Source organism: Nematostella vectensis, chromosome 3 (genome assembly GCF_932526225.1).
Source record: "Nematostella vectensis chromosome 3, jaNemVect1.1, whole genome shotgun sequence".
In the NCBI taxonomy this organism is placed as follows: domain Eukaryota; kingdom Metazoa; phylum Cnidaria; class Anthozoa; order Actiniaria; family Edwardsiidae; genus Nematostella; species Nematostella vectensis.
Window position 1 is genome coordinate 18,890,423 of NC_064036.1, and position 18,497 is coordinate 18,908,919.

The 18,497-nt window shown below is 41.8% G+C and overlaps 1 protein-coding gene across 3 annotated transcripts; it reads right to left on the reverse strand.

Moving 5' to 3' along the window:
• Window positions 1–1,626: 1,626 nt before the first annotated feature.
• LOC5504259 (calmodulin-binding transcription activator 2) lies at window positions 1,627–18,415 on the reverse strand. 3 transcript variants are annotated; one of them, XM_032372559.2, is made up of 13 exons: window positions 17,997–18,379; window positions 15,788–15,855; window positions 13,856–13,901; window positions 13,314–13,406; window positions 13,058–13,129; window positions 8,368–8,491; window positions 7,974–8,011; window positions 5,236–7,811; window positions 4,358–5,064; window positions 4,068–4,132; window positions 3,636–3,710; window positions 2,823–3,040; window positions 1,627–2,536 (listed from the first exon to the last, which is right to left on the reverse strand). In XM_032372559.2, exons 1-13 carry the CDS (start codon window positions 18,129–18,131, stop codon window positions 2,521–2,523), a joined length of 4,233 nt encoding a protein of 1,410 aa, XP_032228450.1. In that variant the 5' UTR covers window positions 18,132–18,379; the 3' UTR covers window positions 1,627–2,520. The 3 variants fall into 3 exon arrangements, with proteins under 3 accessions (XP_032228450.1, XP_048581144.1, XP_001625187.2); XM_001625137.3 differs by lacking the exon at window positions 1,627–2,536 and having other exon boundaries at window positions 2,883–3,040; window positions 3,574–3,710; window positions 17,997–18,415; XM_048725187.1 differs by lacking the exons at window positions 13,058–13,129; window positions 13,314–13,406; window positions 13,856–13,901; window positions 15,788–15,855; window positions 17,997–18,379 and adding an exon at window positions 9,589–10,057.
• Between the last annotated feature and the right edge of the window lie 82 nt (window positions 18,416–18,497).

Genomic DNA, 18,497 nt, shown 5'->3' on the forward strand with positions numbered 1-18,497 from the left:
GAATCAATTTTTAGAAAGTGTGCGCCACGCTTTACACTTTTTAGACGGTCTAGTGACCGGCCACAGACTGGTAATTCCAGTCTCTTGGAGATCTAAAATCCTAGATTAAGTTCAAAATGGCCATTTTGAAATTGAAAAGATTAAGGCTAGGGCGTGGGCAGTAGTTTACTGGCCTGGTCTGGTTACTGACATTTCGAATATGATCTCCAAGTGTGACAAGTTCTTGAGCTTGCAGACGAAACAGCAATAATAGCCCATGCAACCGAGAGAAATTCCACTGTTGCCATGGCAACATATTGCAGCTGACATTACTGAGTATGAAGGAAAGCCCTATCTAGTGGTAATTGATTACTACTCAAAATACATTAAGGTACTCAGAATGAGTGGCAAAAAAAGAATGGGATGTTACCAAGGGCCTAAAACACATCTTTTCCAGACATGTGTACCCTGAGACTATCACAGCAGATAATAATCGTAGTCGGCATAGATGCATCTCAAAGCTCTTTTTTGGATGCATTCTAGCGCGTCCTGCAGATAGATGGGAAGAGACGCCCAAGCAGGGGCCGCATATTCTAGGACCGATCATATCAGCGACGTATAAATCTGAGGTCATTTGAGTCGACCCCAGCTTTCCTCAATAACCTAAGCGCGTACAGGCGTTTATTCGCCTTTATTTATATTTCCAACATGGATATTCCATGTCAAACCGCTACTAATATGAACGCCTAGAATTTTATAATTCACGGACTGTCCAACTTGAGAACCGTTCAGAAACAGAGGGGCTAGCTCTGTTGTTTTGAATTGAAGAAATTCAATAGTTATCTCGCGACACTTTTTGGGGTTGAGGCGCATCCCCCTAGAAGAAGCAAATTCACTCAGCTCATCGTCAATAAACGGTAAATAACTAGGGCTACATCTAGGAATGATTTCAAAAATGGTGGTATTAACCCGACAGGGCCAATTTGCAACCAGCCGATTAACCAGGACCATGAAAAGCAAGTGTGCGAGCTTTGTTCCTTGCGGAATTCCGCCGCGAGGGAAAATAGGGGGAGATAAATGGTTGTCAATGCGCACTCGCTGGGATCTATGCGAAAGGAAATTGCCTTTTTATCTGACTAGGCAACTATGCGTATTTAGTATGCGCAGCTCATTCAGCAATGAGTCATGGTCAACCAGGTCAAACCCCTTACGGATATCAGCGAAAAAAATCGACATTATTCCCGCCTCTAGGATTGAATGCAACATATATATCATGACATGGGTAGTACATTTGCCACACACCGGTGACGTTATCGCGATCGGCCTCAGATCTTCTTCAATCTGCTTAGGCGGGGTTACCTTGGGAGCTGGCGAGACCAGAGACTGCTTTAGAAAATCCGGGATGTACCCCTAACTCGAAAGCAAAGTCTATTTCAGATTAGTCGACATGAACCGGATCAAAATGTGCTGTCAAATTCGCAAGAAACAGGTTGATCTTCTCGCACAAAACATCAGTTGTTTGAAAGTCCTCATTTAGGAGCTGATGCCAGCGCTCAGACCTGACACTCTTACCTTCCAGGAAACCCTGTAGTCCGGACATGCAGAACGAAATTGTCCACAAAAGGTATCCCAAAAAAATCGCAGCTGTCGGGTAAAACCAAAACTTTATTGGTTGTCTACATGCATCACTAAGATCAATAAATAATTTACTATAAATAGCATTAATCTACTCGTGTGTATTTACATAAGAATATTTCTATGGATAGATGATAGTCCATCACTGTAATATACATATCATACAAAAAAAGAGCACTTTATCCATGTAAGCGCATCTTTAATTCAACTGGAGGGAGAGTAACTTGGAACAAATATCTTCCATGAGGATGCCAGAAAAAAAGATTATGCCCGCAATAGAGGAACCCCCCCGCACTCCTAGTACCGCCTTCCTTATAAATATTGCCGCAGAAACTAGGCATCTGGCTTATTTCTATTTCAAATGGCGCCCATTAAGGCTAAACGCGCTTTCAAATGTATATCCTTATCTTTTCTAGGACTGTGTGGTGTTGCTTTAGCCATTGTTCTAGGGCACGTTAAACTGGTGTATACACGAGGATGAACATGTACGTAATGTATAATAACTATGCCCCATTTCAATCCTCTATAGATAGCCGAATACGAGGTAGAAAGTGTAAAAGGGAACCGGCCTTTGCAAACGAGATTATTAAGGTTTTGATGTTATTTTCAATTCACTTTTCTTTTCAATTTTCCTTAGTGCAATCTTACTTTGATTGGCAATGGACAAACAAAGTTTAGTTTGCGTTTGATTGCACTAGTGGCTACTAAGAATAAGTTCTTTAGATAATGCAATTACATAGAAGCTGTCAAAAATTAGTCTACATGACTCGCTCACTAAACAGATGTAAGGGAGACTACTGTACTATAATATTAAAATTAGCCGCATAACTGGGGCGAGGTGAATGCGTCGGCTGTACCATAGCGTCAATACGTCTGAAAAGGAGCAGTGCTTTTAGGAGGTCGACGTTAGCTGTTGTTGGACCTGCAAATAAGGATATCATGGCTAAAGAGCTTTACATACTTTGATATTATCCTTTAAATACTATGGTACTATCCTATACTTTCATACTCTCCTTCAATACAACCCTATACTTCGATACAATAATACACTTCGATCTATCCTATACTTGGATACTAATACTACTTCGCTACAATCAGATAATTTGATCTATCCTATACTTCGATAGAATCATATACTTTGATACTATTCAATACTTTTATACTATGCTTATCCATTATACATTGTACCCTTGTCAGGCCAGTCGTACCTGTTTGAAGCCTGTCTCATGAATCGTGCCTCCTGTTGTTTGCTCTTGTACTCGTCCCGGCGTTTCTGTGACTGCCGACGTTTTCGATAGATGCGGAAATGGTTCTGGATGATAGCAGCTGCACGTCTGCTCTTCTTAAACTGCTCGTGTTCGCGGTACGCGCGGTACTGGTTCTGAATGATCAGCGCGGCTTGTGTCATCTTTTTTAACACGGCATACTAGACGAGAGACAAACCAAGGAATAAGATAGTTAAAAGAACACTGAATCTGTCTGACAAACGCCCAGAAAATGATAGTTAAATGAACAAGATCTGTCTGACAAAGGCAAAGAATACGATAGTGAAAAGAACAATACCACTCTGTCAAACGCCAAGAATACGACAGTAAGAAGAACAAGATCTGTCTGTCAAACGCCAAGAATACGACAGTAAAAAGAACAAGATCACTCTGTCAAACGTCAAGAATACGAAAGTTAAAAGAACGCGGTCTGTCTGACAAACGTCAAGAATATGACAGTTAAAAGAACACGATCTGTCTGAAAAACGCAAAAAATACGATAGTTAAAAGAACACGGTCTGTCTGACAAACGCATTACATATGTACGTCAGTTTATTAGTAAGACAAACGTGTGAAAAATATAATTCAAGCGTAAAAAAATAGGTGGGTAAATGAAAACTGTTTCCCTTATGGACGTTATATGGGCGGTAGTGATTTTGGATAAGAATAGCGGCTTGCAAATGAGCTCCCTCACCTGTTTATATCGGCGGTAGTGATTCTGGATAAGAATAGCGGCTTGCAAATGAGCTCCCTCACCTGTTTATATCGGCGGTAGTGATTCTGGATAAGAATGGCGGCTTGCAACTCCTCCTCACGCTGCTGGCGACGAGTCTGTACAAAAACAGATCCATTTTTACTTGGTATATAGCCCTTACAAGAAAGGGCAATGCTCTTATATGAGCGGCATTATCTTTATCGTTACCTTAACTAAGCAGTATGCAATTATCTTATATGAGCGGTACGCTTTTATCTATATCGCTAAATTATATGAGCGGTACGCTTTTATCTATATCGCTACCTTATATGAGCGGTACGCTTTTATCTATATCGCTACCTTATATGAGCGGTCCGCTTTTATCTATATCGCTACCTTATATGAGCGGTCCGCTTTTATCTATATCGCTACCTTATATGAGCGGTATTATATATATCGTTACCTTATATGTGCAGTATTAGCTATGTCGTTACCTTATATGAGCGGTACGCTTCCTGGATAATGAGTGCTGCCTGATAGAGCTCACGCTGCTCCGTATCTATGAGAAAATAAGCAAAACATCAATCTTTTATTCAACAACAGCATCACGAGGAGTGATAACAGATGATTAAGAGTATCTCAGTTTACTGCTTTGGAAAGCCGATGGAAATGCTTTGCTTAGGACCGTAAAAATCAGGTTAGGTTAAACCTGACTGACCTTTAGAAATATTAAGTGAGCTTGAGAAATATTTGTCACTATAAAAAATACACCTATAAACAACACCTGTTAATGTCAGCTCAGAGAAGTTCTTCTCTAGAAGTTTCTTGGACGTGCAAAGGAATTCATGGAACTCCTTTGTATCAGGGGCGACAGTAGGAGATGGATGAGGTGAGTTGAGGAAGGTCCCGGGCGAGCCTGGCGATAGTGATGACTTGGAGGAGGGCGTGTGAGGGGAGCTCTGCGAGGATGCAGTACTGAAGGACCTGAACCTCCCACCGGGTGATACCCAGGAGCCTGCTGAGTAAAGAAGGTCCGCCTCCTCGTGAACTGGGTTCAGCTGTCCCTGTCCTGTGACGGTCTGAAGATATGAGGTCTCGAGGTCAGCCTCTAACTCTGCCTCATTGATCATGGCTTGTACCTTGACCAGGGCCTGGCTCAGCGGTACTCCTACCAGGGGTACACATGCGGACTGGGATTCCTCTTCGACAGCCATTGGAGAGCAGGCTCGGTCAGTAAAGGATGTCAGGCTACTATGATGGCTTCCGGCTGATACATTAGAACTACTTTGGTAACTGGTTATGGGCGTGGTAGTAGGGTTAACCAGGCTGGAGTGGTAGCTATTCAGAGGCGTAGCGGTCGCAGATTGACAACTTGGCACGTTATTATGGAATGTTTCGGGAGGAGTAGCTGTACTGCTATGGTAGTCTGGTTGTTCTTCAGCAATATCGTCCTCATCGTCACTCCTGAGGCCGTTAAATAGTGCAGTTTGACTAGATAAATGACAAAAAAGATTATTAAATAAGAGTAATTTTCAAATAAGGAAAATATTTTTTTTCAATACACATTGGAGCTGAGACGGAATGCGTACATTTAACCGTTATACATAACGTCAAAATGACAACGTTTTTGAAGTGAGAAAAAAACACAAACACAATATTTACCGGCTTGGAGACGAAGCGTAGTACTCTTCAATACAATCCACCACTTCATAGTAGCCTCGATCTCGTGCGATCTGTAGCGGCATTCGCCCACGTGCATCAGGAGTCGTCAGTGTGCAGATGTCCCCAGTCAGGAGCAGTTCCCACACGGCATCCTTGTGTCCGAGTCCACAGGCCCACATAAGTGCAGTACATGAGAACTCGTCCCTGCGTAAATGGTCGAGCTCTTGTCGCAGTGGGCACAACCCATCTGTAGGTACAAGTGATTTCAATTGTCGGATGAGCCTTGCAAAGCCCAGCGCTGCTGCGAGATGGAGCAGCGTCATTCCACGGTAAGGCTTCTGCACCTCTCCCACGCTACCCTGTGTGATTGAGGTGAATAACATTTGGCACGCACGGATGATGCGATCCTCAAAAGTCGCACAGTTAGTGTAATCAGTTCCCTGTATGGAGCCCTGATGCGGGAGTAGTCCAAGGCTGGACTCAAGGCGCTCCAAACGCTCAAGCATCGCTAGCTTGAACCGTGACTCATCCATCGTGAGCCACTCGTGACATGATGCGTTACTTCTTGGTGTGTCGCGTGCGCGGTACTCAAACACGCAGGCATTACTTACAATAAAACCATTACAGGCTACTTGAAGGGTGACCAGGCCAGGCTCATGAGGCGGACAGAAGCAACGCAGAACTCCAGTCTGGACGAGGGTGGCCTCCACACTACAACCATCAAATAGACACGTGTAAGACCTGTCAGTCAAACTCCATTCTCCTGTGACGAGAATCTTGACTCCGCCTTCAGGGTATGCCCATTCCGGGGAGTAGTCAGTTATGCGTGCTGACCCAGGCACTGTACTAAGGGTCGATGGCCCGGTTAGTGTGGTGGAAGAACTTGATCCAGGACAAGGTGCTTCACCATTCATTTCTACCCTTTCCCTAGGGCCTCTGTTACTTGGAATTGTGTCAGAAGCTGGTGACGTCCTAACTGTGCCGCAAGTACTCCCTGGATGCCTTGGAGAGATCTTTGATGAAGTGTTTTGTGCTGTGACCGAATCTGATGTCGCACTGACTATCTTGGCTTCATCAGATGAGATGGTCATGACAACATCAGCCTGACCCTGGCATGTGACAGATGTGCATGTGGAATTTGTTGACACATCCTTTGAGGAAGCACATGTATCCTGGCTGTTGAGTGTATCACTCTGCCCAGGGCTGGTGTTGATAGCCTGTTGCTGCGCCAAGGATGACACAGACGAAGGCATAATAGGATTGGAATGATCCGAACGGCTTAAAGTCTGCTCATGAGAGTCCTCTCCCGTCAGAGAGTCCAAAAAGTCCGGAAACACCGAATTCAAATCATAATTAGAAAGCATGCCATCTCCAAATGACTCAAACGGTGAGAGTTCACTGACATCAAAACCTAGGTCGGCAAGGTTATGAGGGCCTAGCGGGTCATCTTCTAGAGAGCCATTTGGGGCTTGAGAAAAAGGCCGTTTCTGTCCACTAGGATCTCGTGACGTCGTCGTAAGTACCTGTGTATTTTCCAGAGGCGAAGGGGGTATGCGGAAAGGGCCATCAAATATCCCTTCTCTACTTCCTCCCTGGTCTGACAGTGACTCAGACCTGGTGAGCCTGGGTCCAGCATCTGAGATGAAGCTGCCATAGTCACTTGACGGGCTTGTACTCGGTTCGACAGGGACTCCATGACTGGATATACTTCCTGTCGAAGGAGAGCGCAGGGTATGCTGACCATCTAGGCTTCCTTCTGTAGTTCCATTCCCAATTCTGGACACAACACTTTGAGCTGAGCAAATACCATTGTTCAAAATATAAACACCTTCATTCGTTAAACCAGAACTGGCAAAGCTTGAAGTTTGTGATGAAACTGTCGCGGTCGTGGAATTACATGAAAAAGCACCCTCCCTGTTCATCGAAGCTGAAGAGCCGTTGCCTCTGGAAAACCTCATGTTAGCATTCACCTGGCCCTGCATACTGCATTGCTGGGGCTCTGAGGGTTTGGGGGCGATATTCTTGGTGGCTTTCAGCCTGATGTGGCTGTCTTCTCTCACTGTCCTCTTTTGTGCATTGTGTGCAAGCGACGCAGACACCAAGAAGGTAGGGTTGTTGTTTGGTGACATCTGGTTCAACGGCTGGACATTGAAGTTTCTAAAATCTGTCTGTAAGTTTGTGGCGTCATTTGGCAAATGCTGATCGTGCGTTGCTATTGGTTGCTTAGGGATGAGTATACCTGCGCCAGGGGGGTACCCTATTGGCACATTAATGCTACTGGTTGTAGCGTAGATATTTGGTTGTGTTCCGGGTATTATCCAGGTATTAATAGCATTAGGAAAGGTCCCTATACATGGCATAGATCCTTTGTGAGGAATCAGAACCCATTGGGTAGCATTCCCTTGTGGCAAGGTGCTTTGATTGGTGGGTTTGACCTTGGATAGGCTTGCGGTGGGAGGAATCTTGGGGGTGATGCAAACTTTGAAGGTTTTCTCGTTGGATTTTAGTTGCCGTGCAATAGAGGGAGAAGGCGGAGCTGCCACTGGAGATGGTGGATCTGACACATCTTCTATAACCTGAATCATAAGATGACAAACAAATGACCATCATATTCATAATTGATAATTAAACGACAGAATAATTAAATGACAGAATAAACACCACATGCACTATTAGCAAAAACAAGAGTAAAAATAGTCCCCCCAAACCAAGAGTAAAAAGTGTAAGTTATTCAATACCTGAACTTCTGGAATACTTTGCTCATCTATGCCAGAGTCTGTGATGAGAATAGGAACAAAAGTAAGATTATTGTTGAAAATTGTTTCTGTGCCCTCAGCATCATCATTTTTTTTTTTGTATGATACATATACAATTACATGTGTCATAGAAGATATAATTAATACTGAAGAATTGATTTTTTTTACAAGGACAAAAGGTTAATGAGAGAGGGAAAGCATTCTATATTTTAGGACCCTGGAGAGAAAAACAAATTGTTTGATGTTGGTTTGACATTTAGACATTTCTTTGAGGACGAAAATTGGAGACAGACCAATTATCTAGTTATGAATTTCACTGCTACTCAATCAAGAAATGGTTAGAAGCAAACGGTTTTTATTTGTAAGCTGTACTTACAGATGGATGTGACTTCTGATAAGACATCCTCTTTCCTTGTGGATGTGACATAGTTGTACAAGGTGTCTGAGCCAGTGAGGTCATCCATGACGTTCACATAGTGAATCAAGATAATAGAAGGGTTCTGATAACATAAATAAAATATGTTACCAAACTGATAATTAATTAAATCAAAGGCTCTGTGAGCCAACTCGTGAATGCAAATGTATTTTCCTTGTTATTTTCTTGTGTGAAAGCATGAACACATCCAAGATGCTGAGTACATAAAAATGTCCTTATACCTTTTTTTATGTGATGAAACATCAAGAACAGTATAATTAATTCTAATATAAAGTAAAATAAAAAGTAAAAAAATAGCGCCCTGAGTGGGAATCGAACCCAGGACGCTGCGGAGCTGCGGTCATTGACAAGTGTTCGCACCGCTAGGCTAAGGTGGCATTACTGAGTTGACCTGTAACTAAAATTAGTTTTATTACTATTGTTATCGTAGCTTTATGCTAGCATTATGCTAGCATGTCAAATTTCAGCATATTCTTTCCGGAAACAAAATAAAATACCCGCAATAATTGATCACTCTAATGTCATACAATGTGTTTTATGCATGTTAAAATTCTAGAAAGGCGCAAAATCGTTATTCAATAAAGAAGCGGGGGCCATGTGTTTGTATGAGTTTTGTTGGGAAGAATTGTGAAAATCTTAATATCCTCTTCTATTTTGTCCTTCGAAGAGAGACTTTTTTTTATATTACTCTGAACCTTTACCTTATGTTTCTCGGACTTAAAAGTCGCAATTTTACTAGTCACTCTTTCAGCACAAATTAAAAAACAACAACGTGAAAAACCAGAGACGCGAATGGGCTACGTTTACGTTTAATAAATATACTTCACAAAGGCATATATGGCCATATCGTAAAGGTATAAAAAAAATAAAATAAAAAAAATAACTATAGACATAACTATTACAGACTCAATAAATAAACTAAATAGATGCCAGGAAAGTATCGATAGTGGGCTGAGTGATAGTACTAACTGGAAGGCCATTCCACATTCTTATTGCGTGTGGAAAAAAGCTTTATTTGAAAACGTTAGTTTTGCATCTGACTAGTGCAAATCTTTGTGGATGGTATTGTCTAGTTGTTGTGTACATTTGGGGAGTTGCATAAGGTGGCATGGAAATTTCACTCAGCCCCTTATTTATTCTATAAAATAAGGCCAATCGTGCCTTTTCCCTCCTTTGAGTTTTGGCCACCCAAGTTCTTCCATTAGACGTGTCATTGTTCCCGGTTCCCGATCCCAGCATTGCTTGCAAAAGCGTGCTGCTTTCTTCTGCACTGCTTCTATGGCCTCAATGAGGTATTCCTGGTGAGGGGACCAGACAGTACTAGCGTATTCAAGCTGAGGTCGAACAAGTGTCTTGTATCCCTGGGTCTTGACACTTTCTGGACATTTGCGAAGATTTCTTTTGATGAACCCTAATGATCTATTAGCTTTCCCTGTGATGTTTTGGATGTGTTTGCTCCAGTTCAGGTCTTTGCTCATTTCAACACCAAGATATGGGTGACTGACGACAGAATCAATTAGTTTTCCACCCATATGATAAGTAGAGATGATGGGATTTTCCTTCTTCGTGACAGTCAGGAGCTTACATTTGTCTGTGTTTAGCTCCATCTGCCATTTGTTCGACCACTAGTACTAAAACAAAGAGAATCAAAAGCTTTGCTAGCATTTTACTTGTTTTGTTTGCAAAAAAACAACTTGAATTGGACTGAACCGTAGAAGACCGCTTGATTTCGATGACGAAGGCGCATGTGCAGGCTCAACCCACATGGAAGACTTTTCTAAAAATACTAGCTTATATATATTTACGACTATACTAACAAATGACTGAGCGGTCGCAGGTCGATGCCAAATAAAATAAAAGCCTTTTTATAGTACTAAGCTTAACCGTAAGTTGAACACCGGAAGTTTACCGGATGACTGTGTTGTAAAAGCACAGAAAGACCCAGGGTTCAAAATAGCGGCTGTTTTGTCGTCTTTGCTGGCTCTTTTTTTCTGTATCCTCTTCTCATATTTTTAGTATGGAGGCTTTTTTCCACCAAAATCCACAAAGCCGGCAAAATCTAGCAAATTAAAATTGTTTTAACCCTGAAGACCATAAAAAGTTTCCGGATTAGTGATCCAATGATCCAATGATTGAGTGACATTTGGAGAGAAAGCTTCGCATTCCTGAGACCCTGTCCCCACGTAGCCGTTTTCGTTTGAAAACGCAACTTTTTTGTTCCGTTTTCAAAAAGAATCTGCGTCCACACGAAGCGTTTTCATTTTGATACGACCCGTCCCCACGAAAACGCAGAAACGATATGAAAATGACAACAAGCTAGCGTACTCGCGCGCCAAGTGGACTGGACCCGAGTTATCACACCATCGTTTTCGAAAGGTTCCGTTTTCGTCGGTCCTCACGGCACCGAAGGGGTATCGTTTTCAAATTGTTCCACTCTGGAGATCGTTTTTAAATCGTTCCGTTTTTGATCATCGTTTTCGCGTTCCCGTGTGGACGATTCCCGCATCCTCAACAAAGAGGTTGCGTTTCAAACGAAAACGGATACGTGGGGACGGGGTCTGAGTTAAAAAAGGAGAGCCGCAAATTGACTTTCATCATTTGAAAATAATGTTTCACATGCACAAGGCAATAACGGCGAGGTTCTTGGAATCTGCTTTTTATGCCAACAACAAAAACTGTGATTGAAAAACTGCGAAAAACAGTGCTTGCTTGCTTGAAATGACTCTATTCTAGAGCGAAACCTGAAATAACAAAACATAACGAAATATTAACGAAACCTGAAAATTTTTTGCTTCAAAAGCTTTCCAATCTCTATTAAGACTAAACATTTTGCACATTTTTTTATGTTTTCAGACAATACTTTTAAGTATTGCTTAAAAGCAATGAAACGCATACCCTGTGTCTGTCTAGGTTTTAACAGACACGCGGGGGTGTTGGGAGAATTGATAAGAAAATTGAAAGTCACGAGCAATAGGCGAGTCATATTGCTTTTATAAAATACCTAAGAAATAACAATCACAATCAAGAGATCAGTAAAATTCTTATCAAAATCTAATTCTCCTTAAAAAGTTAGACTCGTGACCTGAGCATTGAGTTTGTCACGTTTTATCAAAAACTTTTGGAAACCTAAAAACCAGATTAAACGGCAGCAGTCACTTCATCCTCGAAAGCAATGACAGGGACTGCGGCTCAGAGCTTTCTAGATTTGAAAAGAAAAGCAAGTGAAGCGACTTTAAATTGAAAACTTTTATTTAATGGATATCGTGGTCGCCTCGCTATGAAAACTTTGTAGTGCTTTGTTTTATTCTCCCTCCGACATTAAAGGTAAAATTTTCTGGAACCCTCTTTCAATTCTCCATTGTATAAATAATGCAATTAAAAGTGTAAAGTTATGATTTTGCGGCAACTTGCATGCGTGTGTTTTGAATAAACTGTTCGAGATTCTTTGTAAACGTTTGCGTGTTTTTATCTAATAACATACTCTTCGCTTTGTTTATGAGAGAAATGATTATTAAGAAATATATTTCGAATCATGTTTCTAAAAAAGGGGAACCATCCATTACATTGAGTATTTGGCGTGTTTACATTTTCGTATCATAACACCATCGATCTTACTTCTCAGCCGCAGCAAAACGCACATTGATTTGGATCTTTCGTCTTCTATTCTCCGTTCAAAATGTCCAAACGAAAATTAGGCAAAAAGTCCCTAGCAACAATAGCCTGTTTAAATTCTCGAGAGAAACAGTTTTGCGCGAAATAAAAGTATATTAAAGTGGGCCGAGTGAGTGTTGCGTTACTTACTGTCAAAAGCGTGTCTTTCCTTTTTTTTTTGCGGACACGCTCATTTAAACATAGGTAGCCCAAGCTCTTGATCTGTCCCTATTGATTTTACGGTAAATAAAAAAAAAACTGGTTGAAAAGACGTGTGTAGTCTGTGTGTGTATGTTAACTTTTTGCGTGCTCTTTGGTCGTATTAAAGCGCCTTTTTCAAGATTCAAGATTCAACTTCGTTTGAAATTTCAAATCGTGAATCTTGAAAAAGGCGCTTTAATACGGCCAAAGAACACGCAAAAAGTAAACATAAACACACCACTAGACTACACAAGTCTTTTCAACCAGTTGTTTTTTTATTTTTAACTAATTTTGTTTTTTGCTCTATGTTTACCGTAAAATCAATAGGGACAAATAAAGAGCTTGGGCTACCTGTGATTCGAAACTCTTGACCAATCAGCGCGCGAGATACACTGGTGTTATTTTATAAAGTTCTTTGAACTTGGTCCTATCTTTTTTGCTTATTGTGATGGAGCTCTGCACAAGATAAAGTCTAGCAGGCAAGGACCATGCACGTGCCTTTTATACTACAGGTCCTTGTTTAAGACTTGAAAAAGAGGATGCTGCGGCCAAGCACTAATGAAAATAAGAAATTGCCAACTGGCAGATGCATGACTGATTGTTATACAGTAGCAATCAATTACTTGTGACAATAAATGTAATAACTAAAACGAACAAAGATACTCAAGGGACCGGAAAGGCAGCATATGTGGCTTGTACCAGTTTTGAACGAAAAAAAGCATATTAAAAAGGGGGAACCAAATTTCGCAAACAAAATAGAAAAACAAAACAGGCTAACCTGAATCAGCCAGTAAAAGCGTTTGTGGAATGTAGGAATGACGTCCGAGTGGGTGTAAAGAACACTGATACACTGAAACGGAAACAAAGCACTACTGTGAATGCTACATCAATAGAAAGCCAATTGATCCCCTATCTGAGAGGGTAGAGCCTAAGAAAGGTACTGTACAAGGTTATCAATATGCACAAAAATACAGTTTGAGGCTACAAGCTTGCTTTAAGACCAGGCAAACTAGCAAAACTGACAGAGAACTCACATCAATGCCTTGCACTTTGAGTTTAAAATGGTCCTCCCTGGTTGTTGTTGATTTAGTCCTCTTTTTCCAGGTGTACCCATCCCGACGGTAATCCTGTAAACAGAAAAAAAAATATCACAAAGACCCATTCCTATAGTAATCCTGTTAACAGAAAAACGTTATCACAAAGATCAGGCATGAGCCAATCTTAAGGTGTTGGGACCTTGTTGCTAAGAAACGCTATAAATTTGCAAAATATTTGTGGATGGAATAGCCATACAAGACATACAGTATGTAATAAGAATGGAATTTCAGAGTACAGTTAAAGCTAAAGACAGCAGACAGCGGGGTTGACATCAGCTAGCAAATTACAAGCAAAACTTTTGCTGTTGTCAACAGTCATAAAGTCTTTTCTGAAAGCCAGAAAGCTATTTAGCAGCTTTTAATTATTGATGAGAATTAACAAAATATACAGATTACACCTCAATAAGAATATCTGCATTATCAGGTGCCGGTGGGGTGGGGGTGGGGGTGGAGGGGCAACCCATTTGAGCAACACTTACCCGGAATTCATGCCGATTGATAAGGAACATGGAGCCATTTGGAGGCCTGGGAATAAAAAAAAAAGTTTGAATCACATACTGCATATTGTATAGGAATTGGATAGATGGATATGTAAAAAAGAGAAAAATACCACAAGTACAGTATTGCGCGAGCGTAATAGATATAATATATTGAAGAGGAGTCTTATTTTAAGCCTTTGGCTTTTCTGGACTCCTTTGCAAAGTTATTTTGTAATGTTTATCTTAAGTGGTTGCAACATAAAAGTAAATATTTTTAGTTCACTCAATAAATACAGCTTTTTTGTCACATCTATCAATCTGTAGCAAAATTCAGAAAAGATATTACATGTGCTTTTATTTTTGCTACAGGTGCAGGGGAGGGAACAGTTCCACATGTTCCTTAAGATGCAGGGGAGGGGGGAGTTCCACATGTTCCTCAAGATGCAGGGGAGGGGGAGTTCCACATGTTCCCTAAGATGCAGGGGAGGGGGCAGTTCCACATGTTCCTTAAGATGCAGGGGAGGGGGAGTTCCACATGTTCCTTAAGATGCAGGGGAGGGGGCAGTTCCACGTGTTCCATAGATGCAGGGGAGGGGGCAATTCCACATGTTCCTTAAGATGCAGGGGAGGGGGCAGTTCCACGTGTTCCTTAAGATGCAGGGGAGGGGGCAGTTCCACATGTTCCTTAAGATGCAGGGGAGGGGGCAGTTCCACATGTTCCTTAAGATGCAGGGGAGGGGGCAGGTCCACATGTTCCTTAAGATGCAGGGGAGGGGGCAGTTCCACATGTTCCTTAAGATGCAGGGGAGGGGGCAGGTCCACATGTTCCTTAAGATGCAGGGGAGGGGGCAGTTCCACATGTTCCTTAAGATGCAGGGGAGGGGGCAGTTCCACATGTTCCTTAAGATGCAGGGGAGGGGGCAGGTCAACATGTTCCTTAAGATGCAGGGGAGGGGGGAGTTCCATATGTTCCTTAAGATGCAGGGGAGGGGGCAGTTCCACGTGTTCCTTAAGATGCAGGGGAGGGGGGAGTTCCATGTGTTCCTTAAGGCGCAGGGGAGGGGGCAGTTCCACATGTTCCTTAAGATGCAGGGGAGGGGGGAGTTCCACATGTTCCTCAAGATGCAGGGGAGGGGGCAGTTCCACATGTTCCTTAAGATGCAGGGGAGGGGGCAGTTCCACGTGTTCCATAGATGCAGGGGAGGGGGCAATTCCACATGTTCCTTAAGATGCAGGGGAGGGGGCAGTTCCACATGTTCCTTAAGATGCAGGGGAGGGGGCAGTTCCACATGTTCCTTAAGATGCAGGGGAGGGGGCAGTTCCACATGTTCCCTAAGATGCAGGGGAGGGGGCAGTTCCACATGTTCCTTAAGGTGCAGGGAAGGGGGCAGTTCCACATGTTCCTTAAGGTGCAGGGAAGGGGGCAGTTCCACATGTTCCTTAAGGTGCAGGGAAGGGGGCAGTTCCACATGTTCCTTAAGGTGCAGGGAAGGGGGCAGTTCCACATGTTCTTTAAGATGCAGGGGAGGGGGCAGTTCCACATGTTCCTTAAGGTGCAGGGAAGGGGGCAGTTCCACATGTTCCTTAAGGTGCAGGGAAGGGGGCAGTTCCACATGTTCCCTAAGATGCAGGGGAGGGGGCAGTTCCACATGTTCCTTAAGATGCAGGGAAGGGGGCAGTTCCATGTGTTCCTTAGATGCAGGGGAGGGGGCAGTTCCACATGTTCCTTAAGATGCAGGGGAGGGGCAGTTCCACATGTTCCTTAAGATGCAGGGGAGGGGGGAGTTCCACGTGTTCCTTAAGATGCAGGGGAGGGGGCAGTTCCACATGTTCCTTAAGATGCAGGGGAGGGGGCAGTTCCACATGTTCCTTAAGATGCAGAGGAAGGGGCAATTCCACATGTTCCTTATGATGCATGGGAGGGGAACCTACCTTGATGGGATCTTGTCAGTGAACCATTCTTTGTGTTTATCAAAGCTGATAAGGATTGACAACAACACCTGAGGACATATAAAATTGACATATCACTTGATGAGACTAAAAAAAAGAGATCTGAAATTTACCCTTTTAAAGCTGTCAGATTAATCCATATCAATTTCACATTTCTTTTATGTATAGGATACAGAAGTAGGAAGGCTACATCAAAAATAGAAGATAAATTATATAAACCTTTTTATGCCAGCCATTTTACTATTCTTCAAAACTTAAAAGTAATGTGAGTTTTTCACAATCGGATCAGTCCAGAGAGGGGAATTGTAAGTCATGTAGAAAATCAGTAAATTCTTCTTTTTTTACAGCAAATTACAGTAAATAAATGAAACACAATGAAATATGCATGGAAATTAAATATTGGTCAATACTGCCAGAAAGTATGAGGATAAGTCAACAGCAAGTTCAAGTATTGTTTTAAAGTTAATTTCTTAAGCACCTCAGTAACTTCATTATAGCTTCAGTTCTTTTATTATTCAGCTATTTTTAAGCACTCTTCTGAAACATGTTGTTTTAAAGAATGTTTTTTTATGGGTTTTAGTTTTTAGGCAAATAATGCAAATAAAGTATGCAGCATAAAAGTATTTAATAATTAATTTCATGGTAAAGCTTGCTCTGAAGATCGAACATTTGAAGAGAATTTAATTCTGAATGAGTAAATTTGAGTAAATTCAAAAGTCTCATTAGTTTAGCATCAATTTGAGGTACTGTAGGTATTCAAATTACATCAAAAAAGAAAATAAATTACAACAATAAAAAACATTGACTCCTAGCCGGCCAACTGTCAAAATCAGATACTTTCGAGACGGAGCTTGTATCACCGAGCTATTGCGCCACCAAGCCTTTTAGAACATCATTTTACAATTCCATTTTAAATCATTGGAAGTTAGAATGCTTACTAGTAGAGGGCCTATTCACACTAGGAAGCAGAGATGGAGAATGAAGCAGAGATGCCAGTTGTTTCTTGCATGAGTAAATACAGTAAATGTAAGTAGATGCAAGTGCTTAAAAAGCCAACGAGAAGAAAACAGAATGGTTTATCTTCTTCCTTCTCTTATTGTGCATCCTTCTCACAGATTTACACACATGCATAACCTCTTGCATCTCTGCTTCCTTTAACACTTCTGTTTCCTTTGCTAGGCAAAAGCTGAATTACTAGGGAACAGTGAAATTTATATGCCACACTATTAAGGGATTCAAGGATTGAAATGATGTTCTTTACTAACTTATCTCATTTCTGGAAATGTAGAGTTGTATGTACAAGTAATAGCACTATGTTGCTCAAGTAAAAATGAATTTTGCCTTTCATTTAGCTCCAGATGCAAAAAATTTTCTATGTAATTAAGAACTAACTCTCTAGTGGCTAAGTCATTTTTTGGCTGGCACATTTTCTGTTTTAGCAATTATAGTTGGGCTTTTACATAATTGATCATATTTAAAATTCCCCTGGCACTTTCTTTTCTACTTCCCATATTTGAAACAATCTTCGCTACATCTAATCAGAAGAAATATTTGACACACGGCAACATTTTAATATATACTTAGTATATACAGACAGTGAAAGGAAACGGGGGGAAAGCACAAACAAAAAAAACTTAGAGCCCTGTGAATTTTTTTCTATTTTGTTTAATAGATTGTTAAAAGTAAACAGAGGATTATTTTAATGTCAAAGCAGTTGATGGATGAGTGTTTTGTGGTTCGATGCCCTCAGAGACAGGTGGGACTGCTTATCGACATTAAAAGCCTCTCACTCACCACACACAACTAAACAGAATCGTAGCTAAACATGTCTATTTTTAGTGTAAGTAAATAACAGATACAGAGAAATACTCTTAGGCAAGGGTTACACACGCAAACGGCATCGTTTGTATTGGGATTATTGAGCGAACCCTGCATGTGTAAAAAGCGAACCACAATCACAACTACATCATTGAACGATATCAATAGAGACACTTCTCCCTCCCCAGAGCCACATTCAGATTACTGTTTGGTCCTATGAAAACATCGAAGTAAAAGACTGGAGGCTGTACGGAGATTACAAACGATGAACGACACGAATTGGCAATACAAATGCAATGATTGTCAGTCATGCCGAAAGGCTAAAGCAATGAATAACCGGCGTGCCGAAAGTTCCCGAATTTCTCTTGCTTACCTCGTTGGAGTTCCATCCTAGCTTCACCGAAGGTAGACAGCTCGCTTTCTTAATTCGGGACAACTTTTCCGGTAGCACAACGTGTGTAGATGTCTCGTTTGTAGACTGGAATTGTTCATCTACGGTGGCTGTCATGCCAGAATATCCAGGGTTACGGCGCAAACCGGACTACAATGTCGAGCATGAAGCACAACTGCTACAAAATCAAGAGCAACACAGGCGCTTGCCAGCCTCATTATACAACGTGGTTCATAAGTTGTTCTCGTTAGAGTTTGCTCGGGCCAGATAGTCCGCTACTTCAGCTTCGACTCAACTTTCGCGGTCTTCACCTGCCGCCATTTTGGAAGCAAATACAAGATGACGTCACGCCCGCGGTACTCCTACCCTGCGGCGACGCCCCTTGCAAAAATTTGGATTGGTGTAATGGTGGACTCTTTGGCCCAATGGAGGCGCCGGATTTTCTAAGAAGGCGACGTTGACGGAACCCCGTGGGCGCGAAAG

Coding starts and splice junctions, on each gene's coding strand:
- LOC5504259 (XM_032372559.2), bottom strand. CDS start 18,131: ATGACAGCCACCGTAGATGAACAATTCCAGTCTACAAACGAGACATCT. Junction 15,856..17,996: donor TAGGATGGAACTCCAACGAG/GTAAGCAAGAGA, acceptor ATATGTCCTCAG/GTGTTGTTGTCAATCCTTAT. Junction 3,711..4,067: donor AAGCGTACCGCTCATATAAG/GTAACGACATAG, acceptor GTTTTTGTACAG/ACTCGTCGCCAGCAGCGTGA.